Source organism: Bactrocera dorsalis, chromosome 2 (assembly GCF_023373825.1).
Source record: "Bactrocera dorsalis isolate Fly_Bdor chromosome 2, ASM2337382v1, whole genome shotgun sequence".
Taxonomy (NCBI): Eukaryota; Metazoa; Arthropoda; class Insecta; order Diptera; family Tephritidae; genus Bactrocera; species Bactrocera dorsalis.
In genome coordinates, this window is record NC_064304.1 from 3622879 (window position 1) to 3648793 (window position 25915).

A 25915-nucleotide genomic window follows, 5' to 3' on the forward strand; every position below is an offset into this window, starting at 1 on the left:
GATAGCCGCGAAATTCAAAAGGCTAAAAGCCGGAAGGGAGATATTTGGCAACCTAATATTAAAAAAAAAAATTGTAGTGCTCTTATTGAAACTAAAAAGATATCTTTCAGAAATTTCGCACACGTTCTATTCGTTGTGCCCTGAAAGAACTCATTGGTCGGACCGCTACACTATAGGATGTAGCTGTCATACAAACTGATCAAACAAACTCAGAGTAATGATATTTTTATACCCTTTATGTTATAAAAAATGCACCTATTAAGGGTATTATAATTTCGGTGCAGTCAGATTTTTTAAAAATATTTTCTATAATTGACCTAAAATGGTCTTATGCATATTCGCATTTCCATTGCAAATAATAACGTAGTAAAAAGCACAGGGTAAGATTTATTAAATTAAACATTTTTAGCATATACACACATGCGCACATATATATGTATGTACGTATATATGTATGTAAATAATTTGTGCACACCCTCGTTTGTTGATGCGACCGGCAAACGCTGACAGCAATTTGGGATTGCTAACTGACAGTCTTAATAAATTTCACCTTGCCAATTGGTTAAACAAAAAACTGTTGGCGTCATCACGCGAGAACAAATGAGCGGCTGCGTTGCCCAGCAACTACTACATCGTCACTTCCACCAGCCAGCCATCTATCGTAGTCACCATTGAAAGTCATTATCAATATTTTAACGAGTCGCTTAAACGCTTTTGGATTGTTTTGCTTTCCATTCCACCTTTCGTAATATTGTATGTACTTTTACAAATTCGTTTACACGCACGGGCGTATCTACTAACCAATATGTATAATAAGTTGTATATACATAGTTTTTACTCTCATTTGTTTGCGTAAGTTTCGCCTTTATTTCTCCAATTTATTTATTTTCATCGCAAGACAAAGTGAGCTGCGCGGTCAAGGGTGCTAAATAATGGCAAATGTGGGTGACGTCCACACACTTAATGCGCCTACACCGCAAACTAACCACTCATTATCCAATTTTCTTTGTTGTCATCCTCAACAACATAATTTAATAGTCTGGTGATTGTTCTTAAATTCGCGATGGACGCTATTGAACGACGCACTCACCGCTCATCACCAATTATATTTCCGCTAACTTTCGCTGTTTTGGTGAGGGGTGAGGGGACACAGTACAGTAAACTATTACCCGTTATTTACCTTATTAAGTATATACATATGTATATTCAAATGTCATATTCCCACAGTCTCATTTCATATCCCATGACAAGCATTTCATGTCGCCACATCTTGGTGAATGAAAAAACTTCAGCAACAACAAAAGCAAAATGCCCAAATTGTGGTATGTACTTGAGCCCAGCAAGCGAACTTAATCTTATCAGGTAGCAAAAAATGAGTCAGACCAGCACTTTTGCATAGAAATGTAGAAATTTAACGCCAGAAATAAAAAATAGCTTGCGAAATCGCTATAATAGTAGTTACAATTAAACACAACAATAACAAAATTAAAAATATATGTATATCTAAAAACCAAAAGCCTGACATGGCCTAAAGAGAGCGCGAGCGAGTGGTGAGAGAATGGCAATAAGCGGTTGTGCAAAAAGTGCACAGAACTCGCTTAGATTGCCACAGCGACGACCGACCGGCCCAAGCACCAACCAGTCGATCAGCTACTAGCCAGCCAATGAACCAACCAGCACAGTTACTAAACGAGTCAACGAAACTGAGCGCGGAGCGGCTGATTCGTACCGCAGCGGATCGAAGTGGAGCAGCGTGTTCGCTGAACCCAACACCGTTGCTGTGTTTGGGTTGACGGTGCTCCGCAGTCGGAGCGCGTAGTTAGTTGACTTTTGCTAGCGTTGCGGAACACTTTTAACCAGAAAAGAATCGTGTTAGTGCTGTTTAACGTGCATTCAGCCGAGTATCGGTGCTTTGTGTTTTGTTACTTTATTTTATTATTATTTTTTTGTTTAGAAAGCATAAGCGCACGATAAGCTTGTAGCGACTTTTTTGTGATAAAAAAATATCGTAAGCATTATTGAAGTAACATTCCTGCGTTTTATGAGTGAATTCTATTTTTGATGCTAACGGTAATATTTTATAACGAGTTTCGTTCTTTTTTCAGTGCGCAAAATGGACACACAATTGGTGTGGGCACGCGATCCAGTCGAGGGCTATATACAGTGTCGCATCTCGGAGATCGGTGCCAAGGAGTTCGAGGTGGAACCAGTCGATCGGAAATATCCAAAGCGCTCCTGTCATGTCGACGATATATTTTCATCGTGCGATGGGCCTCAAGATCATGACGACAATTGTGAGTGTTGTGTAGATAATTATATTTTTAGTCTTATATCACTTTGTTTTAGTAAACATGTACCATAAGTATGTGTTTGTATACCAACACAATTATATACATATGTACATATATGCCTATAGCTCAACTAGCTTTGAAACAAAGACACACCGTACCTTATCAGGGCGTCGAGTATCACGTGCTTCCTCCGCGTCTACGACTTCAAGATTAACTGTTAAACGATTTTATTATTACTAAAAATTCCAAAACGCTTTGTTTCGATTCTCCAAAGACTAAACAGCCATTGTTGTTACGCGCGGAATTCGTTCGTTGTAGCAAAGCACTCTTTCTGGCGTTGTGCGCTGCATACTTATGTCTGCAAAACTCGTCTTCTTTCTTTTGCCAAAGCAATTTCCATTCGTCAGAGTGATGCCGATTTCAATTTTGCAAATTTTTATTTCGTGAGATTTTTTATATTTATATTTAATCATCTTCTGACTCTTTTAACTGACCGGGCCAGTTGTGTAACGTCTGCATGGTCAAGCTAGATTCTTCATGAACATCCTTAGATGTTGAAGCCAGAGACATCAGGTCGACCGCAGCCAGCTGTGAGAACGCAAGCGCTTAAAGTCGCTTCACTTTATGACCACAACCGCTAACATGACAAAAAATACAAAAAGAAAGAAAAAGCTAGGCTATATACATTGAGTTACACGCAATAATGTCGTAAGTTTAAATTGCACATTATGTCTTGAGCTTTCTTTTTTATATTCAGCACGTGAAATGCTTTGGTCTATATACTCCGGCGTTTTGTTTTAAGTTTTGCTTTACAAAACCACACACTGAAAGCAAACAAAACGGCACTCCTTCCAACATCACAATTAGTTTTCATTTCAGTCATGTATCTGCGAACGTATTTCTTCAGTGATTGGAGATTTATGTTTTTTTCGTTCTAAAGCTAATCACGCCGAGTGCAGCAAAAGCTGTTATATTTATGTCATTAATGCATTATCTAATACACCGAAATCGTTGGAGTGATAAGACTAATTTTTGAAATGACATTGCCCACTAATTACCCAAAAAAAAAGTTTAAACAAGGCATAGCAATATACATATAAACTGATGTTGTTTACAAAAACAATTAATTATTTAAATTTTCTCTTCCAGGTGAACTTATGCTGCTGAATGAGGCAACTTTTTTGGATAATTTAAAAACACGTTACTATAAAGACAAAATCTATGTAAGTACTAAGAAGTTTAGTGGACAGGATATTGCTAATAAACCCGTCATAAAGGCAAATGAAAACGAAAACACTTATTCTAACCGTTTTACAACATTGTCTCGAATCTTTTATGTATTTTTTATTATTTTTCCCAAAATAAATTTAACTAAAAATACAAATATTTCTTTTCGCAGACTTATGTAGCCAACATACTAATTGCTGTGAATCCCTATCGTGAAATCAGTGATCTCTACTCATCAGCTACAATCAAGAAGTATACTGGACGTTCCTTGGGCGAGCTGCCGCCACATGTATTTGCGATAGGTAAGATAACAATTATCTACAATCAAAAAAAAAACAGATCTTACACAGAATTCCACTGAAAATCTTAAACACACACACATATATTGAGACCACAAAGCACATAAATACATATTTACACTGCATATGTACATATATAATTGTTGCAGCTGATAAGGCCATACGCGATATGCGCGTACTCAAATCGTCACAATCAATTATCGTATCTGGCGAATCGGGCGCTGGCAAAACAGAATCTACCAAGTATCTACTGAAGTATTTGTGTCATTCCAGCGACAGTGCCGGACCAATCGAACAAAAAATTTTAGATGGTAAGCAATGAAGCATGCCACCAGAGCTTTTATATTCGAAAAAATATAATTTATTTCGTTTTTATTGCAGCCAATCCAGTGCTGGAGGCTTTTGGTAATGCAAAAACGACGCGCAACAACAACTCTTCGCGTTTCGGCAAGTTCATTGAAGTGCACTATGATGGCAAGTGTCAAGTGGTTGGCGGCTATATTTCTCACTATTTGCTGGAGAAGAGTCGCATATGCACGCAGAGTTCGGAGGAGCGCAACTATCATGTATTCTACATGTTGCTTGCAGGTGCGCCGCAACAGCTGCGCGATAAGCTTAATTTAGGCAAGCCGGATGATTATCGGGTGAGTGAGGCCATGCAAAATATGTAACTGAAAGAAGTTTATGATACGGCGTTCGTATGTGGATCAGTATGTAAAGGTTTTTGTGTTCGAAGTATAAAAATTAATAACTTTGAATTGTTGTTTATAGTTTGTCATAATTTTATTTCGATTACATACAAAAAAAAGCTAAATAAAAAGTAGATAGCAGAAAACGAAGATTAATACAGCACATTCATGGTGTGCCGATTAATCTGCGTGCCCTATAGATAATGAGAAGTTTGGTACATACATATATTTTTTTATTGCGCTAAAAATAAAAAAAATCTTTTTGTTGATATCTAGATCCTGTTAGAGAGGAAAAGGAAACTTTCTTAGTTTTCTTGAAAATATTTTCTATAAAAATAGAATAACGCACAAGTGCTCACCATAAGAAATTAATGATTTTTGAAGATTGTTGTCATTCGTTCTTTATAAAAGGAAATTTGAGTATTTATATGTTGGTTTGCCAATTAAAAGAGAGTCAAAATGTGTTTCATACCTTTCTGTAGAAGTTTGAAAAATGAGCTTTTACCAGCTCTCACCTCTCAACTTTTTAATATCTTAATATATTTATTTTTATGAACGATTATCTCACATGTAATTCCTTTTCTTTCTTTTATTCCAGTATCTCTCTGGCTGCACACAGTATTTTGCCAATGCCAAAACGGAACAACTGATTCCTGCTGCTCAAAAATCCACAAATCACGTGAAGAAAGGACCGCTTAAGGATCCCATAATAGACGATTACAATCATTTCCAAAATCTCGACCGCGCATTGGGTCGCTTGGGCTTGAGCGAAGTGAATAAGCTAGAAATCTATTCATTAGTGGCCGCCGTTTTGCATTTGGGAAATATTGCCTTTGAAGAGATTCCCGACGATGCACGAGGTGGTTGTCAAGTGTCGGAAACTTCGGAGAAATCGCTAACCATTACATCGAAACTGCTGGGTGTGGACCCTTCAGAACTCAGACAAGCGCTGGTATCGCGAGTGATGCAGAGCAAGGGTGGCGGCTTTAAGGGCACAGTTATTATGTAAGTAGCATTGTCTCACACAAACTCACTTAATGATTATAATTCTACAAAATTGCTGCTTTAGGGTACCCTTGAAAATTTACGAGGCCAGCAATGCGCGTGATGCACTTGCCAAAGCAATCTACAGTCGGCTCTTTGATCGCATTGTAGCGTTAATTAATCAAAGCATTCCCTTCCAAGCCTCCAACTTCTACATTGGTGTCTTGGATATTGCTGGTTTTGAATACTTCACTGTGAATTCGTTCGAGCAATTCTGCATCAATTATTGCAATGAGAAATTACAAAAATTCTTCAACGACAATATTCTGAAGAATGAGCAAGAGCTGTACAAGAGTGAGGGTTTAAATGTGCCGGAAATCACATTCACCGATAATCAGGATATCATCGATTTAATCGAAGCGAAGGCAAACGGCATTTATACGCTGTTGGATGAGGAGTCGAAGCTGCCGAAGCCGTCGGCACAGCACTTCACGGCTGAGGTGCACAAGGCGTGGTCAAATCATTTCCGTTTGGGCTTGCCGCGCTCATCGCGCTTGAAGGCGCATCGCACGCTAAGGGATGAGGATGGGTTTCTGGTTCGCCACTTTGCTGGCGCTGTCTGCTACAATACGGTGAGTGGTAATGAACTTGATTTGAGTGCGATGTTTGAATTATCATTTATTTACATTTCACAGGAACAATTTATTGAGAAAAACAACGATGCTTTACATGCTTCTCTGGAGGGTTTGGTGCAGGAGTGCGAGAACCCGCTGCTAAAAACTCTTTTTCCATCGGGCAGTAATACAGCATTACGTGGCAAACTGAATTTCATTTCCGTCGGTTCGAAATTCAAAACGCAACTCGCCGAGTTAATGGAGAAATTAGAAAAGAATGTAAGCAGTAATTAATTTAACAATTAGTGCTCATAGTAATATTTTTTTCATATTGCCAGGGCACCAATTTCATACGTTGCATCAAGCCAAACAGCAAAATGATAGACCGTGACTTCGAAGGTGGCCTAGCTTTGGCACAACTCAAATGCTCTGGCACCATTTCAGTACTGGAGCTAATGGAGCACGGTTATCCGTCGCGCGTACAGTTCGCCGATCTGTATAACATGTATAAATCGGTTTTACCGCCGGAGTTAGCCAAGTTGCCACCACGCACTTTCTGCGAAGCCATGTTGCAATCACTTAACCTCAGCTCAAAGGATTTCAAGTTTGGTGTCAAGAAGGTATTTTTCCGCCCTGGAAAGTTCGTTGAATTCGATCGCATTATGAAATCGGATCCTGAAAACCTGTTGGCGATCGTAGCCAAGGTGAAGAAATGGCTGATACGTTCACGTTGGGTGAAATCAACGCTCGGTGCGGTGTGTGTGATCAAACGTGAGTCCAAATATGCACTCTACTCGTATTATTACTGAACTTCAATCTAACCATTTCATTAATTTTTACTCTATAGTGCGTAATCGTATCAAGTATCGCAACAATTGTGTTTTGCTCATACAACGCACTGTGCGAGGTTATTTGGCGCGCAAACAGCATCGTCCGCGTTACCAAGGTATTGCGAAGATCAACAAAGTACGCTTTAATGCGCAAAAGACTATTGAAATTGCTGGTGGATTGAAGAAGGGTCGCGATGAGTTTATAAGCGAAGTGAATGGTATAAATCGTCAAGTTGACGAAGCCATAAAAACAATCAAGGTACGTACTCCATTAGTGCATTGAATGACAACAACGAAATGTAAGTCTAAAATAATGTAATTTTTTGTTACAGACAAACGAGAAAATATCTTCAAGAGAAATCGATGGTCTCTTCACCATCGTTATGGCCAATATGAATAAGCTTACTGTGGACTTGAATACCAAGTTAAAGGTAACTCAAAATTGATTCATATTTTTGCAAACAACTTTATTAAGAGAAACATAAAAATATGTTTTTTAAGTATTGTTTTGAATGATATTCAACATCCTTCTAATTATGATGTTACAGTTGTGTATATGAGCTTTTTCGTTTACTTTACATAGGAACAAAAGCAAGCAGAGGAGCAGGAACGTCTGCGCAAAATACAGGAAGCGCTGGAGGCAGAACGACGCGCCAAGGAGGAGGAGGAGCGAAAGAAACTTGAAGACGAAGAAAACAAACGACTGTAAGCACAGCGAAAACTTATTGTTGAATACAAAAGCATTTGCTACGCTATTCCTCAAGTTGAATGACCACTAACACTTTTCTAATGTCGCTTTTAATAATTTGCAGCAAAGCTGAGATGGAATCGCGCCGAAAGGCTGAGGAGCTGCAACGGCTAAGACAAGAGGAGGAAGATCGCCGGGCAGCGTTGGCGTTACAAGCACAACTGGAGAAGGAAGCACAAGACGACGCCAAGTACAGGCAGCAATTGGAGCAGGAGCGTCGTGATCATGAATTGGCTTTGCGTTTGGCCAACGAAACGAATGGCATGGTTGAGGACAGTCCACCGGTTATACGCAAGTATGTTAAATGCATAAAATTTAGCCTATTGTAGCACGGTTTTATTTGTAAAAAGCTTTGTTTCGAAAACTGAGTAAATTAAAGTAATTTATAATTTTTTATATTATTGCAAATATTTTATTTATTTAAACGTATTATTATCGTAAAGTGGTAATGGGGTTGGTTAAAAGGCATACGAGACCCCACCTTATCCAATATATTTTCAGTTTTCATATTGATCCTCTTTATATATTTGTACATATCATTATTTAATTATTGTATATTTTTTATTTTATTTTACAACGAAATTTTCGCTTATGTATAAAAGATCCATAGCATTCCTTCATGTAATTAATATATGTATTCATTTTCTTAAATTTTTTTGTATATTTACAAAATTTCTTTTCCTCTGCGTTCAGTGGTCAAAGTGATGTGTCGCCCATGGCTCCCAACAAACTTATCAGGTACACAACAGCACGCTTTATTTTTGTAATGTGTTTTTTATGACTTCGTACTAAAAATTATGCACAACTTGTTATTAACAAATAGTTATCATATGGCATTGGAAATGATTACTAATATATTTTATATATTTTTGAAAATTTAATTGTTTTTTACCACAAAAAAGTTTTACGCGAGGTGTTACAACGTTTGCATCTCGGTATTTCAATAAGTGAGTTGGAGAATTGTTGAATTTATAGTTTTCTTTATTGTTAAATTCATTCAAAAACATTTTTTAAATCATTTGGTTTTGAATTTTTAGCCATTACAAATATTTTGTTGTACATACATACATTAGCACTTTTGAAGCTATCTATTTGCTATCAGTAAACAAATGTATATAAATAGTCAAACTTAAATTAAGTGGTAAAGAAAGTATAATGGTAATAAACATAATTGGTTTTGTCTCTAAATCCATAAATACTCGTAATGCTCAACAGACGAGCAATTCTAGTCACTGTAAATTGTCATATACACAAAATATTTAGTAAATAAGTACTTTTATTTATCACGGCACCTGGCGCCTTCAAAAACTGGCTTCAAACTCAAACAAATCACGAGTTTATAAGTACACTTTCAATATTATTTAATCATTTCATTCGCAACTAAACTTTCATGTCCACAATATTTGTATACGCATTTGTTTCATAAAATTTCCTTTGCACAGATCTGAAAACGTCCGCGCTCAACAACAGGCGTTAGGTAAGCAGAAATACGATTTGTCCAAATGGAAATACTCGGAGCTACGTGATGCTATCAACACTTCCTGTGATATTGAGTTGCTCGAAGTAAGCCATAGTGGTATATAATATCAAAGATGTGCGTTCTAAATGCATTTGCTTGTTTGTTTAAGGCTTGTCGTCAAGAGTTCCATCGTCGCTTGAAGGTCTATCACGCCTGGAAGGCAAAGAATCGCAAACGCACCACCATGGAGGAGAACGAACGCGCACCGAAGAGTGTCATGGAAGCAGGTGAGCATTCTAGTATATTATTATAATACTATATATTAATATTTGGCGTTTTCATCGAATGTTGTTGTAACTATATGTTAAAATCATGTTAAGTTAAACAAATGTCGTATTCGCTTGCATAAATCTTAAAATACTTTAATAGTGTTTTGGGAAGTGTCCAAAATATATCAACACAAAGTGCTTTAAAAATATTTGCCGCAAATACATATGTATGTATATTCTTGGAAATTCATTGCAGCATGACGAATTGTTTTATAATCGCAAACAATTAATGATAACATGCTAAATACTAGATAAAGTAGTTATCTCACACGTCAACAAATTAGCGCTGCGAACACTCATTACACTTTTAAACTGATAAACAAAAACACATTTTTATACCCGGGGAAGGGAATACTAAGTTTGCCACGAAGTTTGTAACGCACAGAAACAAACGGCGGTGACCCTAAAAAATATATACATATGTAAATGGGCGGACCTCATTTATCCAAGTCCGTCTGTGTATCCGTATATATGCGAACTAGTCCCTCGGATTTTGAGATATTGATCTGAAATTTTGTACACGTTCTTTTCCCCTAAAAAAGAGGCTCATTTGTCGCAATCGCTGACATCGGACCGCTATATCATATAGCTGCCGTACAAACGGAACGATCAAAATCATGTCCTTGTATTGAAAACTTTTTAATTTATATATTTTCAAATTTTCTCACATTTTTTCATATTATTGTATTTATACAGCTTACAAGGCACCACCATTGGCCCATCCGAAACAGGAAATTACTACTGCCCAACACCGTTACTTCCGTATACCATTCATGCGCGCAAATGCGCCTGAAAACAGTGAGCACATCATTTTAAAGTGTATTGTCACCATTTGTTCATCAATTTCTTATTTTGTTTTAGCTAAACGTGGCCTCTGGTACGCACACTTCGATGGACAATGGATAGCGCGACAAATGGAGTTGCATGCCGACAAGCCGCCCATATTGCTGGTGGCAGGTGTGTGTTTTATGAGCAAAAGAACAATGCAATGAGTTTGTTTTTACTTATTTTATAATATATTATTTTCTTCTGTTCTTTTGTGGCAGGCGTGGATGACATGCAAATGTGCGAGCTTAGCCTGGAGGAGACCGGTTTGACGCGCAAACGCGGCGCTGAGATTTTAGACCATGAATTTAATCGCGAATGGGAACGCAATGGCGGCAAACCATATAAAAATCTGGGTGCTAATAATAACTAAAATATAACTAGGAATGTCTCCAACGCTGTACACTGCTACGCGCAGGGAAGTAAGGAAAAGGAATATGTGGACTAATTGAAAACAGTTTATAAGCTTCAACTATTAAGTTGATATGATTGAGTAAATCAAAAGTAGTAATTAAATAAATTATTACAGAAATTGTATGTGTATTTTTGCAAAACGATTTTTTAATAATCAAACAAAAGAACCGTCAGTCAATGTGCTTTCAATGTGTCTACAAGAACAAGGGAAATATATGTAGCAGTAATGTTAGCATTAGATTTGGGAGAAATCTTGTTCTTATCAAAACAAAAAATCTATTATTATTATAGTATTGTATGCGTTGCATGAAATTATCATTTACAATGTTCTGCGAAAGAAGCAAAGGAAGAGTCGCAACTACTTTTGTTAGTTTTTGCAGAATTTAATTACAATACTAAAATAAAATTAAAGTGTGGCAGAAGTTAGAAATGAAAGCTGTCCTCAAATATGCAACAACAATAAAAGAACAATTTTTGCGCATTATTGCAAAACTTTCGAAAAACTTCGTTAAAAACATAACAACTGAGTTAGCTAGAAATTTAGTGTATGAATCACTGTTTAACGCAAATTTATTAAATTAAATATGTAATAAAAATTTGAAATTGCTAATGCATTTTACTCAAATTGGATTCCTAACAGTATAAATGTACTCTAATGCAATATCAATTAAATTCTATAAAATTTCTGTGTCTACATCCTCAATACCACAAGTACTATAAACCTACATACGCAATCTACAGATTCATGAATCAGAAAATTAAATAAATTGATGTGATTTATCTTGTTGTCTTGTTACGGCATGAGTATACTTATTGGCATACAAACATGGAAAATAAGTCTTATGAGCTATTAGTTTATTTTACTAACTAACAGTATACAGAAACTACTATGTCTTGTTATGATTAGCAAAAGTAGATTGAAGAAATTACACATTAAGAATGTCTATTTATAATTTTATCTATACAAAACGATATCTAACATGAATAGTATCTATGGCAAATAAATACTTTATACATGAAATTGCAATGTTTCAATATTTTTATTTTCAATTGGAGACGTTCAACGACCCAGTGTAATTCTATTAGCATATAAGTTCGAGAAATAATTCCGAGTTGATAATCCTTGGCCGGATAAAAATCCGGGTCCGTTCCGGTTACTTAGACCCGGCTGTCTTGAGAACGACACCACCATAGTGTCCGCGCCTCGTTCTATCGACCATTTCGAATAATAACCGAATGGGATTTCATAGTTTCATACAGTATAAGTTCTAACATCTCAGTAAGGCATCATAACGTTCTATAAACAACAGAATAAACAAGTACATAGGTATGAGGAGGAAGAAAACATTCTATCTCCATTCATTCTGCTCCAATCTCTTTATGGATATGCACAGAATATTGCGCCACTTCCCATTCAGTAAAATGATATTGTAATTATGTTTCCGTTACCATTTTACCTTAAATTAACTATGCAAGTATTATCTAGTTCTGAGAGTGTGTAGCTGAAATGACAGTTAACAACTTATTGTTATTTGCATAATTGCAAATTTATAATAAAAGTTTGAACTAAATTCTTAATATTTGACATATTTTGGAAGCAAACACATTTCTAGGGTACACGTCAAATCCTTTTCATTCTGGTTGTTGACTCCGCTAAAATAAAAAACATTGACACAAACCCTTCATGCAGCAGCATCTAGGTTGAATTATTTATGTATAGCAAAAATTCTATATAAGTGAGAATTTGTGCGGTGTATTTAATATAGTCAGGTTGGCCGAGCGGTCTAAGGCGCCAGATTTAAGCTCTGGTTCCCGAGAGGGAGCGTGGGTTCGAACCCCACACCTGACAAACTAAAATTTTTTTTGATTTAAGGAAAGGTTCTCATGAAAATAATACTAGTATTTATTAAGAAGTATAAACTCATGAAATGACACTATAGCAGTGTTTCTTTTACCAGTTCGATAATGATAACCTGATACAAGTAATTACTTCTTGATAAGTCGAAACTATGTACGTGTTCATTAACATTCTAAAATATTGAAATTATGGCACGTTGTTGTGGTTTCACTTTTATGTATAGTAGACCACTATCATTTCTAATTGACGAGAAGGTTTTTCGAAGGGATGCATATTTTCGATTGTTTTTGAACTAAAATTTTGATAGAAGTATAGTAGATAGAGTCCCGGCAAACGATACAAGTCAAGCTCTGAACGACTTTACAAGTAAATGTCACATTCTGTATGTACTCATGCTCGATGGAAGGTTATACAGCCAGGTAAAAACAGTCGTCAGAGCCTCGTTATCCAAGGAGACGGGGGACACTAAATCTAGTCCGGACAGTGGGACAGGTCGTTGAATAGTAGTGACTACAGATGGTTTCACTACCCCAATACTTTCCAGTCTTCATAAGTTGAAACTAATTATATTAAACTTAATTATGTAGTACCAAGAATGACAGAGTAATAGTCGTTGGGTTTCAATGTAGGTTTTATGTACCGTTTCAAAGGCCATGTCCACAAAATATTATTTGAAGTTTCAATGAAAACTAATTTTTGGCAAATCAATCAATTTATAAAAAAAAAAATTAAAAACAGTGGTTACTAACTAAAATAATAACAACACTAGCAACAGGGCCTTTGACAATGCTAAATGTCAAATATGTGGCAATATTAATAAAATTTCCCTTTGAAGAAAACTAAATTAGCTGCGACAAGAACCAAGTGAATATAATATCCCATAAATCGTACATTGTACTATTTGGGAACAGGTTTTTATACCGATTTTGACAATGAGAGTGATATAGTCAGGTTGGCCGAGCGGTCTAAGGCGCCAGATTTAAGCTCTGGTTCCCGAGAGGGAGCGTGGGTTCGAACCCCACACCTGACAAATGGAAACATTTTTTTATATTATTTAATATAATAATATTAATATAAAAGAAAAAAAATTATTTAATAAAAAATAATGTTTTTGCTCGTCACTCAAAATATTTATACTATTTTATTGCAAATTACACACACACAAAATAAAATGTTTTCAAATGCTTTCCTGTAAGTTCATTGTATTTATTTATACTGACAAGAGCACGACAACTTTAAGAACACTTCTAACAGAGAAACTAGTTATGATCTGTATCTTGTTAAGCGTCAAACTGCTTTCTCTCCTAGACAAAGTAGATATTCCACTCTCTCAGCACAACCACTCGGGCTCACCGCAACGACATGCGTCATCAGCCACCAACTCCGTGCATTGAAATTCTCGCTGCTTCACCGCTTCGCTGCGGTCGCAGTCAACCAATTTTAGACAGTCTTTCAGCAACATTCGCGAAGTCAAGATCAAGTTAAAGTGAGCGCTCTTCTGTTAGAGACTTAAGCCAAATTTCCAATTTAATTCCCGCTTTATACGTCGTTAGCCCATTTCGGTAATGATCGTCGACGAGTTTGGAAATCAAATTTATTACTGTGGAAATTCCGACTGAGCGTTGCTAATTTTCAATAATTTAATTTTGAAACTGATTTTATAGTTTTTTGTTTTATGAAAATCGCGTCAATTATAACGTTGGCGTTAAGAACTGTGAATAATTCGATATCATTTTTATAAGTGTGTTTCATATCAAACAAACACTCCGATAAGTGTGTGTGACTGATAACGGTGAAGTTATTGGCCCATACAGTACGCAAACCAAGTGCTCATACATACAAACGCCAACATATTTTAATCAATTTCAAGTGCAGGAAACCTATTATCACTTCAAAAGAGAGAAAATAACGCTTTTACCAATCAACAACAACAACAGTAACATCAATAATGTACGTGAGCCGGTTGCCGAAGTTGTCCCTTCTCGTATTGGCATTTGCAGCCAGCCTAGACTATGGTAAGATCACCGAAGAACAAAATAAAAACAATACATACTTACAGGTATATATTTATATTTAGTTATGTGTGAACCTACATACATAAGTAGATAGCATGTCTTAAGCCTCGTTCATTATCAGCGTTCGCACTTTTGCGCAAAACGAAAATGTCTCGACATTTGTACAACTGCTTGTGAATGTTTCGTGATATCTTTTGACGTCTGCGACCAAATTTGAATTGCAAAGTGTTCGCAGAATTCTTACTTCGACTGCAGTCAGTTGTATCTGCTACTCTTATTTTTATTCTTCTATTTTTTTCTTATTTGCTTATCTGTCGGTGTGAGGAAGTAGAAGTGGCTTAGCCAGTCTTGCAAGAGGCTTGTGAATAAACCATAAAATATACAATTTATATTTGCATACATACATACATACATATGTTTTAAAAAGTACGTTAACTTTTCTCGTTTTTACGTTATTTTGAATTTGTTTTTGGGAGAACAATGAATATTCAGTATTTATTTATGTATATCTGGTGGTTCTTCAACAAATTGTAAAAAAATTTCTTCATTTTAATTTTTTTACGATAATACGAATGAATAACGACGCAATATTAAGTATTTTTCAGCATTGCAAATTTTTATCAAATTAATAAAATAGGCTTCCTGAAATATTAAATTAACTACAGTGGTGTTCACCTAAATAAGAACAAAATTATTAATTTTTCATATGCTCTTACAATTTTATCAGTGAATGATTTTTAAAAGCAGTTATAGGGCTCCTTTTAAAATATTAAGGAAATGCCAGCCAACTTAGGAAGCTTTAGATCGAGAAGACTGCGCGAAATGTCTAGAGCAGGGCATTAGAGAAACAATCGAAGATCTCTTGTGCACTTGTCCCGCATTGGCAAGACTACGCTGTAAGTATAACCGCGATGTGATATACTGGAGGCGGTATCGATAGTGAGGTCGCAGAGTCTGTTAAAAATCGCCTCAAGCGCAGGCATCCTAAAGAATGACCAACTCGTCGTTGGTCCCAGCCACTGAACTCTATCTGGTAGCGCAAAGGACCAAAATTGGTCTAAGCGTGCTTATTGGTCTAACAGATTAACCTAACTTAGCTTATTAGGAATCCTGTCACGTTTTTTTCCAAATTTTATCCGAAAAACAGATATCAGCGTTATCTTTCATTGAAATTTATTTCTCATAATTAAAAGTATAATTCATACATCTCAACAGTGTTTTGAGACCTTGAAAAATTCATGCCTCCTTATTATATAACTGTATATTAAAGAAAAAATGAATACTCAAGGACATTGTCTAATACGGCAAACAACTTCATTACATTTAGTAGCAAATTTAATGATTAGATAAAATAGCAAATTAATTATGTTGATAAGACACGCTTTAGACATTTTATCACAAATTTATTAATAATAAGTGATTCATGGGAATTCTGCTAAGTGCATGTGTATGTACTTGCATATGTATGTATGTAAAAAACATGTTTATGAAAAATACAAAGCTTTCATTGACATTAAATTAGCGTCAGCAGCAACAAACAAGCTAATACAATTATTACTTTCATTTGCCTTTTTCTTTGACAACAAAGCCCTATCAGTGACAACAGTGTTAACGGCGGCAGCTAAACGCGCGAAACAGGTGTTTTACATACAAACAAACATTCATACCAACAAACAAACTCTAGTAACAGATTCCCTGTAGGAAATTTAAGACCGGCCCAAAACGTGAAATTATCTGTTAACCGAAATGTTCTCTCAACAAATCCATTGATTGATGCAATGTGTGGGAAGTCGCGCCGTCTTGTTGAAAGCAAATGCCTTTGAGTTCACGATCAATCAATAGTGATCTGTCAAAAGTATTTAAAACAGTTCCTCTACTAGGATCACCCGTTATAAATAATTACAACAAAAGGTTTTTGTATTGCTCCTAACCGTCTAAAGCGAACTCTTTATTATTCTTAACTAGTCGGAAACTTTTGCATTAATTTGTTGTTAATTACTAATGGAGAAATCGGTTAGTTGTTGATTTTATGTGCGAACTGAATAAATTAGATATTAATAATTTAAAATTAACTTAATTGCTAAATCAACGGTTTGTTTGGACATTATATAAATAAATATTTTCATATTAAAATGTTAGGGAATTTTTATTTATTATTGTCGAAATTAAAAACAAGAAAAATGTACACAAACAAAAAATAAACTTTAAGCTCATATTTTCAATTAAATAGTATTATTGATGCTGTAAATTTGTTTCTTACTCTACTACACGATACTACATGCATATTTCAGCCAAACTATATCTACTACCAGTCCCGAATAACAAGTTAAGGGTCCTACGGGGTAAGCATTTAGTAGTTACTTACACATGTACCCACTTGCGCCGACCATGACGACAAAATTCGCAACTTTTTTCATTGGGTAATATTTTCGTCAACAATTATTCAGTTCATTGCAAAAAGTTGATAAAGAATGCAAAAATTGCGGCCAATTTTATATTGTTGGCTCGCCTATCCACACATATGTATGTACATCCATACATACACGTGTACAAATTGTGGGCTTAAAAGAAAATAAAAGCTTCGAAGACAATAATCAACACAAAGCCTTAAGTCGCATGCGAATAAAAATACCCTAAATACTTTGTTGCTGTTGTGCATACGAAATGATATTAACGACGGCGCTCGAGTAGGACTATCCAATACAAATCCAAGTGAGCTCCAATACACCCTCTTGCAACTTATTGAATTTGATTGATATTTGCCAACGCATTTACCACGAGTATTGAAAATGCGAACATGAACTCCAAAAAATTCGTTACTCCACATTGTCAAAACTACAAAATTTACTAAAATATTTAAAATAAAGTTAGGTTATACTGGCTTTGTAAATTCACATATATTTTCCATTTATTATTAAATATATTATTCTCGCATTTATTTAACTTTAAGCGGGCTTAATGAAAAGCTTTGTAGTCAATTGAACATATTTTCAATTATACACTCGTGAAATTTCAATTTATGTTATTCTTGAAAAAATATAGACATAAAATGCGATAAAAATCCACCCTTTTAAACCGCTAAAAACTAAAAAAATAATTAGCACTATACATGACTGGTAACTTATTTATATGGAACACCAAAACTGTCAAATTTTGACTTATTTCACATTAAATATACGCGCGTGCAAAGCATATTGATACATGTGGCAGTGGGCAATGCTTTATTGTTTTTGTTTTGGCCGGCTTCGGCACTATTTATAACAAATATGGGACAATATGCCAATTGATAGCGATCAAAAAAGTATTTTAATGTAGGGCGCCAAATAAACAGTTCGTGCAAATGTGATTTTGAACTTGAAAGAAGTTGAGACAACATGTTTGCCATTTGTGTGTGTCTATGTAAATAATACACTACACAAACACAAACATACATTATAATAAAACTAATAAAAATTTTGCAATTTTGAAGGTTCATAGTTCGTCGATAAGAAAGATCAAGGTCGTTTGACACTTGCACCTACAAATGTGTGCGTTAATAAGCAGTACCGTTAAATTATCTTAGAACGACTTAATAGTTACTTCAGCCAGCTACAATTAAAGCAAGAGCTTTTCATGCACTTTCATGCGTTCTTAATAATACGTAGGCTTGTTTGTATGTTTACCATATCGCCGAAGGTAAATATGCTCGTGTTTATTACTTCACACAACAAAAACAGCAGGTGCTCGTCATTCCGGCGATCAGTAGCAGAATTTGCATAGAACTTCTCGGAAATCAAAAAATCCAGCCAAAGAAATGCACACACGATTAAGTATACATATGTACGTATGTATGTGTGTTTGCGAGATAAACAGGCGTTTGTACACAATACTTTGTTTGATTATCATAAATTAACTGGGAGTTGTAAAGTTAAAACATGCTAAAAAATGCTGCGCGCAAAATGACTACATATCCACCATATACTATATGTACATATACATATCTACATACATTAGTAAAATATTTAAAAAGATGAATGCGGAGCGCATCTAGAAATATACAAATGTACGAAACTTACAGTGAAACTTCATACTAGATCTCCAGCTATCGATTTAGGGCCTATATGGCCTTCCCTATTCAATCCATTTCAAATTCCTGTATTAAATAAAGTAATTTCCTTATCGTCAGGAGCAACAGTTACATGAGTTCTTCACAGTTTAATAGGAGGTAATCACTCACAAGATACACAAGGGAATTGAACTAAATAGAAAATGCTTTGAAACTGGACCTTTTGAGATGACCTTCAGCTCCTTCAGCGAATTTTGGATCGACTGAGAAGGGTTCCATTAATTGTTGACTTGTTTGCATGTCCAATTCATAAACCCATGTCTCATCGACAGCTATTAGGCTCTCCATGAATGTCGAATGGGAATTGGTCCGATCAAGAATGACCAAAGGCAAACTACCTGTATCGGGACGAGTCGAGCAAGATCGCGTTTCATACCCAAAATATCCATCAAAATCATTCAAAAGAACTCGCGAGAGATGTCGAGCTCTATTGCCATCTCTCTAAACCTTGCCTGACAAATTTCAAGCACCATATCCTTCACTTTTTTTTAATTTTCATCAGTTGAAAAGGTCCAAGGTCGTCCAGAACGAGGTATGTCTTCCACGATCTTTTGCCCGTCTTTGAAGGCTTGTGTTTGTGATAAAAATGAATCAGCGTATGTCTTTTTCTACATTCGCAACGATTCCACACACAAATTTTCTTTAATACAAAATTTGCGACAAGTTCTTTATTCCATATTTTTATCCCTTGTAAAAATTATAACGCACTACTGAGGTGTACGGACTTAAGCAGCTGCTGTAAAAAGTCTGGTCAACAGATCGCGCTCTTATCCTACCAAATTGCTTTTTTTAATATCATTTTCCCTTGAATTAAATTACATTATACCTCATCATTACTTTGAGTAATATTTTGCTTCATCCGTTACAGCTAACCTTAGTCCCATTGACGAAGCTTCTCGCCGATCGGAACTGAGCGATCTAAATAAACTGCCTACAAAACGTGATCTGAGTTTGGAGGTAAGGATTTTTTTATATTATATATGTATGTATAATAACGTAGAAATTATGGTAATGTAAAAATTTGCTTCTGTCGATTTTTATAATCTAGAAGCGATGCCAATGGCATTTATATTTCAATTGATCATTAAGAAAAGAACTCTTCAGGTGCAAAATCAAAATAAACATCTGCTTGATAGCAATCTTTAACTTCACATACCATTTGACCATCTGTAAACCGTTTAAACGGCATCCGTTAATAAGACGTATGGACCAAACCTTGATCTGTCAGATTATCTCCATTGCGATTTGTAATGCGTGTATTTTGATGCTTTTTTCTTTCGGTGCGCCAACCGCAAAAGTACAAATTCCAACGTGATTCCCGTCCCCAAATACTAATTGATTCACACATTCATGCGTACATATGTATGTACGAGTATGTAGATACTCGTATGTATGATTTACCTGTTGGCAGGGGAATTCGGCTGATGACGAAACGAATTCTACGCGGCTCTTTCGAATGAGTCACGCGTAAATTAAATTAGGCTTCGTAGAATCTACAATGAATTGATTTAGCAAACGTAATCCGTATACACATACTTAATATATACATACTATATACATATGTACATATACTTGACTTGTTGCGCTTGACACAGTAGTTGAAAGTAATCCAAAATTATCTAATTCATATGGAAATGAGGGTGAGCTTATCCGCTAATGGGATTGCGATGGCACGTCTAGCTGAGCACAACAATTGTTTATTTGGCGATTTTTGACATTACGAGTACTGTGACAATAAGTCACCTATTAGAGAGTCACGTTCGTTTTTGCATTGCATTTTATTCGAGTGTACATATGTATATGTGTGTTCATACAAATATATGTACATATGTATGTATGTGATATATTGATATAAACACTTTTTAGACTTTTTAGCGGAAGGAAAAAAAATCAGAATTGTTGTTTCAGAATGAACGTAATTGCTACTGAGTAATACTAGAATTCTGCGGTAATCCGGTTTCGTTTTAGCCTTGCAAGTTTCATAACGCTGCCTTAATACATAATTCATTTGAAAACCGTTTTATTGGAATTCTAAACATTCTAGATGCAATAATTGCATCCAATGCAGCGGTAGATTACAATGTGCAGACATACACGCATATTTATGTTAGTTAAAATACTCGTTAAATGGCCAGATTATTCATATGTATGTATATATGTATATATGAGCATACACACATTTTTAAGCCACAAATGTCATACTCATGATTCACAAACTTTCCACTTAATTTTTCGAAAGCCTAAGTTCTTCCAAACTCTACCGATGCATGAGTATGAGATGTATATACACACTTACATACATATGTATGCATACCGTACATATAAATAATTTAATTAACCTGTGGAAAATATCAGTTCTTTCTGTGGTTAGTCAATATTGTTGTTGTTGTAAATACTTTAAAAGTGCGTGCATTATACAGCGAGACACTCTGAAATTATCATATTTATTTCAGGAAAGTTGCACTGCCCCTTTTTATATATGTATACGAGTATGTAAACATATGCGTGAAATTGTGATATTCTTTTTAAGCCGATACCTTTGCTGCATTAAACGATGCTCACACTATTTTTAAACGATTTCTGCTTAATTTATTTTCGTGTTCTTCATTAATTGCTCTTTGTTCGAAAGAGACCACCACTTGTCATATCGATAAAATCAGTTGCAACTTTAAAGTAAGATCGGGTTGTGCATGCTTCCTTGTTCGTCCGATTTTGCCCACTAATCGATGGGTCCAAAAATAAAACACGTATATTTAAAATTTGCGTAATAAATCTCTGATTTGATATTTTAATCATATTGTATAATGTTCACACATACATACATATAAGTATAGGTATGTTATTGGATTTAAATTATTCTGTGGAATATTTAATAAATTACATTTTTAACTTGAAATATTAATAAATCAGTAACATTGAGATTAATTTCCGTTGCCGATTGAGATAATTAGTTTTTCTAATAAATTATTTTTCTGTTGTAGCTAAACTACTTGTTACTATGAAATATTATATATTAATAAAATAGGTGCTTGATGGTTTGGTATGCGATAAATAACTGGTCAAATCTTTTATCATCATAAAACAAAAAATTGTGTCCTCCGAAGGTCGATAAATCGACGATTTTTTCGAACCATCAATAAATCTTTTGGTAAAAATTCTGTACTGGTGACTTCCAGCGGACATAAACTTAACAGAAATATTTACGCCATAGGTTTCTATACGATTTTTTTTTTTAATTTTGCAAAATCAGGTAAATAGTTTTGAGTAGTACATTAAGACAAAAAAGCACCCGAAAATTATAATTAAATTCCCCGAGTAAATGCTATTCAAAAAAATGTTGCTAAGTTGGCAGGTCTTTCTTTAATTTCTATGCCAAATATGAGCACGATTTATCAACCAGTTTGTTTACAACATCTTCTTAGCTGCTTAAGTCAGAACAAACAATTTGTTTAAAATTTTGTATTTCTAACCAAATTTCATATGCGGAATCGTTTTGAATGTTGGAAAAGGCTTACGGTGGTTCAGTTTTATCAAAAACAGCAATCTGAGAATGGTACAAAGCCTTCAAAGACGGTCGAGATATCGTTGAAGACTTGTCTCGTTCGTCATCTTCAACTGAGGAAAATGTTAAAAGGATGAAAGATAGGTGCTTGAAAATTATCAGGCAAGTGTTAAAGAGATAGCAAGAGATCTCGGCATCTCTAACGAATGATTTTGGTGAATATTTTGAGTATAAAACGCGTTCTTGCTCGACTTGTTTCGACAAAGCTGATTTTTTTTTTTCAAAAGATCAAGACTGTGCCCGAATTTAAAGCCAAAAACGCAATTAATAACATCAATCAACCACTGTATTCATCGCTCCGTGGAACCCGCTGCAGTCAATTGAGGAGATAAAACAAAATTCGCTGAAGAAGCTCAAGACCATCTCTAAAAGTGCTAATGAAAAGTGTTTCAAGGACTGGAAAAATCATCTCACAACAACTAAATATTTTGCGTTTTATTTACAATTTCCGGGCCCTCTTTTGTCACAATATACATATGTAGTTACTTTAATATACTAATCGCTGTTCGGCTATGCCCCTTAGCCTTAAAAATCACTTAGTCCAAAGAAGCGATAGAAGTAATAATTAGCTTAAAATAAAAACATTTTTTTACATTTCAAAGCATAAATATCACACATGCCTAATTCTCTTTACAGCCAAAGCCCGAAACTGCTAGTTTCAAGCACTATGATGAGGACTCAATTCGTATAGTAACCGATCTGAGTGAGGATCAAAGGCTCAAGTACGATGTGGAGGTGTTAGAGGTGCGCGATATTAATAAGGAGACTGCAGAGCTCGAAGAACGCTTTAGGTAGAATGAGCATACCAATTTAAAAATAACGCAAACCTTAATGATTTGGGTGTATTTACAGGGGGCCAGCCATCAAAATGGACACGGATAATTTTGTTGCGGAAAATATAGAAGTGAATGCGGAAGATGCTGGTACCAAACAGAAAGTTCAAGTCACAAATGCCAATGGCACCGATAGTGCTGCAATTGTTGATAAAGACCTTGACGGCGGCGACGATGATGATGATGATGACGATAATGAAAGCGACGCTAAGCACAGTCATATGATACTCACGATGGTGTTGGTGTTCGTGGCGTTGTTTTCGATATCGCTATATGTGGCGCTTGTCGTCTGGCGCTCATACCTCGAGTAAGTAAAATGCCTTAAAGTCAGACTTAGCCATGCCTAACAAATAAAAGTTGAACGGGCGAGTATGCTTCATAAATATGCAATTAAATTCCTATTTAATTGATTCGATGCCTTTCGCTCTGTTATGAATTATCTTTAATTTTTGCTTGTAATTCATTTTGTATAATTTATTCTGTATTTGCGCTTCCAGACGACGCTATGCGATGCGCGAGTTACTTGTCAACGACGAAGATGACTTCTATCTGCCGAGCAGTGCGACTGCTGACCGGCGTTGGTGATTTGGAGAAACTCAATCGTTTACAAACTCGTGGACTTAATTTTAATTTCAACAAACTGTACAAAGAAACTGTCAACGCCGGGCATTTCTCGCTGCAGTGCGAGATCTTCACTTAGTTCGTAGCTAATTGCCATTAATTTCATTTAATTTAATTCAACACAAGTTTTCGCCGTAACTCTACGCCATGATACATATGTACATATGTTTATACATATATGTACATACATATGTACGTATTAATTAATGTTAATGCGGTGTGCGCGGTTGCAACAAGTCACACAACCGAACCAGATTGCCTTCCTGGGTGGGACCGTGTGAGTGTCGTGACCAAAACAAACTAGAACTGTTGCAAAAGAGGAAAGTGCGGAGGAGGAAAGTGAATGGGTGGAAGTCGTAGCTAAAAACGCTGCTAATCTGACAATTTTTATTTACTGACAAATTTTATGCGCGACTTTCCAATAACTAGTCTATTTACCGTTGCAAAAATTATGATTATTATTAGTTTCGATAAATATTGGTGCAATATTAATTGTCAAGTTGGGCATTTTACTTTCATTTCAAGGAAGGCGGCAATTACATGTACTAGTATTAGCTTATATGGATAAGAGATTTGTGGAATTTTAAGTTTTTTTACGCAATAAGTTCGATCGCAGTGTTAAATATTTAGTCTCATCATACATAAACCCATAGTATTTATGAATGTATGGGTAGTATATGATACATACATATGTATACATACATACTTATGTATATAAGTATGCTATACATGAGTATTTTATAAAAGTGAGCTTAATTGTAGCACTTGGTTGAAAGTAATTGTTAAGCTGTGATATTGATTTAGAACTAATAAGATTTCTCATTTTTCCATGTCACAAATTGTTTTCAAATCCACAAATGATAGTTTTAATGAATTCTAATAAGATTTCATAGGAATCACTAAACTACTTTTTACAGCAATAAACTGCATTGTGGGCAATTACACATATGTATACGAGTACATACCGAACGTGCTTTAACGAAGGTAATACAGATAATATACATACATATATACATATGTACCTAAGTAAGCATATTCGTGTGTAAATAGTTGTTTCGGGATTCTCACAGAAATGATTAATACTTTAATTTATAGCAGGTTGAAGCGCATACATACATATGTAAATACATGTAAGAGCAATATTAATTTTAAAATTATGCAATTTATGTCAATATATTTTTACAAATAAAATTTGAAATATACTATTTAAGGTAAATCAATTTGTTTATAAACTATTGTATTTTTTATACTTGAAAATTGTAATATTGCTTAATATTGTTCCAATATCGGACTGCAGAATAAAATGTATTCTTCTTCTTCTTCTTTACTGGCGTAGAAACCGCTTGCGCGATTATAGTCGAGTTAACAACAGCGCACCAGTCGTTCCTTCTTTTCGCAAGGTGGCGCCAATTGGAGATTCTAGGCGAAGCAAAGGACCATAAATCTTCCGCAGAACCTTTCTCTCGAAAACTGGCAACGTGGACTCATCAGATGTTGTCATCGCCCATGCCTCTGCACCATATGGCAGGACGGGAATAATGAGTGACTTATAGAGTTGGGTCTTTATTTGACAAGAGAGGACTTTACTTCTCAATTGCCAACAAAGTCCTGTTGGCAAGAGATATTCTGCGTTGGATTTCGTGGCTGACGTTGTTGTTGGTGTTGATGCTGGTTCCAAGATAGACGGAATTATCTACCACTTCGAAGTTATGACTGTCAACAGTGACGTGTGTGCCTAGTCGCGAGAGCGACGACTGTTTGTTTGATGATAGGAGATATTTCTTCTTGCCCTCGTTTACCACCAGACCCATTTGCTTCGCTGCCTTATCCATTCTGGAGAAAGTAGAACGAACGGCGCGGTTGTTAATGCCAATGTTATCAATATCATCAGCATACCCCCGCAGCTGTATCCTTATAGAAGATGGTATCTTCTTTGTTTAGTTCTGCAGCTCGAATTATTTTCTCCACAATTATGTTGAAGAAGTCACACCAAAGAGAATCGCCTTGTTTGAAACCTCGTTTGGTATCGAACGACTCAGAGAGGTCTTTCCCGATCTTGACGGAGCTTTTGGTGTTGCTCAACGTCAGGTTAAACAGCCGTATTATTTTTGCGGGGATACCAAATTCAGACATCGTGGCATAAAGGCACCGATGTTGAGGAGGCTTATCCCACGATAGTTGGCGTAGATTGTGGGGTCTTCCCGTTTTTGGA

The 25915-nt window shown here is 35.6% G+C and overlaps 2 protein-coding genes and 2 non-coding genes across 17 annotated transcripts in view; all 4 read left to right on the forward strand.

Moving 5' to 3' along the window:
- The window catches only part of LOC105226756 (myosin heavy chain 95F), a 42273-nt gene extending 31391 nt beyond the window's left edge, over nt 1–10882 (forward strand). For 6 of the 14 annotated variants that reach the window (XM_049448941.1, XM_049448933.1, XM_049448935.1 and 3 more), the window contains 20 exons: nt 2106–2294; nt 3441–3514; nt 3691–3820; nt 3967–4128; nt 4199–4461; nt 5105–5511; nt 5576–6122; nt 6186–6383; nt 6443–6875; nt 6952–7193; nt 7267–7365; nt 7518–7639; nt 7747–7977; nt 8376–8420; nt 8585–8629; nt 9125–9245; nt 9311–9428; nt 10167–10268; nt 10332–10427; nt 10517–10882. In XM_049448941.1, the coding sequence (XP_049304898.1) occupies nt 2114–2294; nt 3441–3514; nt 3691–3820; nt 3967–4128; nt 4199–4461; nt 5105–5511; nt 5576–6122; nt 6186–6383; nt 6443–6875; nt 6952–7193; nt 7267–7365; nt 7518–7639; nt 7747–7977; nt 8376–8420; nt 8585–8629; nt 9125–9245; nt 9311–9428; nt 10167–10268; nt 10332–10427; nt 10517–10668 (3768 nt within the window). In that variant the 5' untranslated portion in view covers nt 2106–2113 and the 3' untranslated portion in view covers nt 10669–10882. The other 8 variants (XM_049448939.1, XM_049448940.1, XM_049448942.1 and 5 more) reach the window with 8 other exon arrangements.
- Nucleotides 10883–12474: 1592 nt separating this feature from the next.
- On the forward strand, nt 12475–12558 carry Trnal-uaa (transfer RNA leucine (anticodon UAA)). Its single transcript has one exon. It is a non-coding gene; the product is annotated as a tRNA-Leu (tRNA).
- A 955-nt stretch (nt 12559–13513) lies between these two features.
- Nucleotides 13514–13597, forward strand: Trnal-uaa (transfer RNA leucine (anticodon UAA)). Its single transcript has one exon. It is a non-coding gene; the product is annotated as a tRNA-Leu (tRNA).
- A 401-nt stretch (nt 13598–13998) lies between these two features.
- Nucleotides 13999–24935, forward strand: LOC105226755 (uncharacterized). The gene is made up of 5 exons (XM_049449638.1): nt 13999–14582; nt 19556–19644; nt 22886–23040; nt 23102–23389; nt 23580–24935. Exons 1-5 carry the CDS (start codon nt 14516–14518, stop codon nt 23665–23667), a joined length of 687 nt encoding a protein of 228 aa, XP_049305595.1. The 5' UTR covers nt 13999–14515; the 3' UTR covers nt 23668–24935.
- Nucleotides 24936–25915: the final 980 nt, after the last annotated feature.

Coding starts and splice junctions, on each gene's coding strand:
- LOC105226755 (XM_049449638.1), top strand. CDS start 14,516: ATGTACGTGAGCCGGTTGCCGAAGTTGTCCCTTCTCGTATTGGCATTT. Junction 19,645..22,885: donor AACGTGATCTGAGTTTGGAG/GTAAGGATTTTT, acceptor TTCTCTTTACAG/CCAAAGCCCGAAACTGCTAG. Junction 23,041..23,101: donor GAGCTCGAAGAACGCTTTAG/GTAGAATGAGCA, acceptor GTGTATTTACAG/GGGGCCAGCCATCAAAATGG.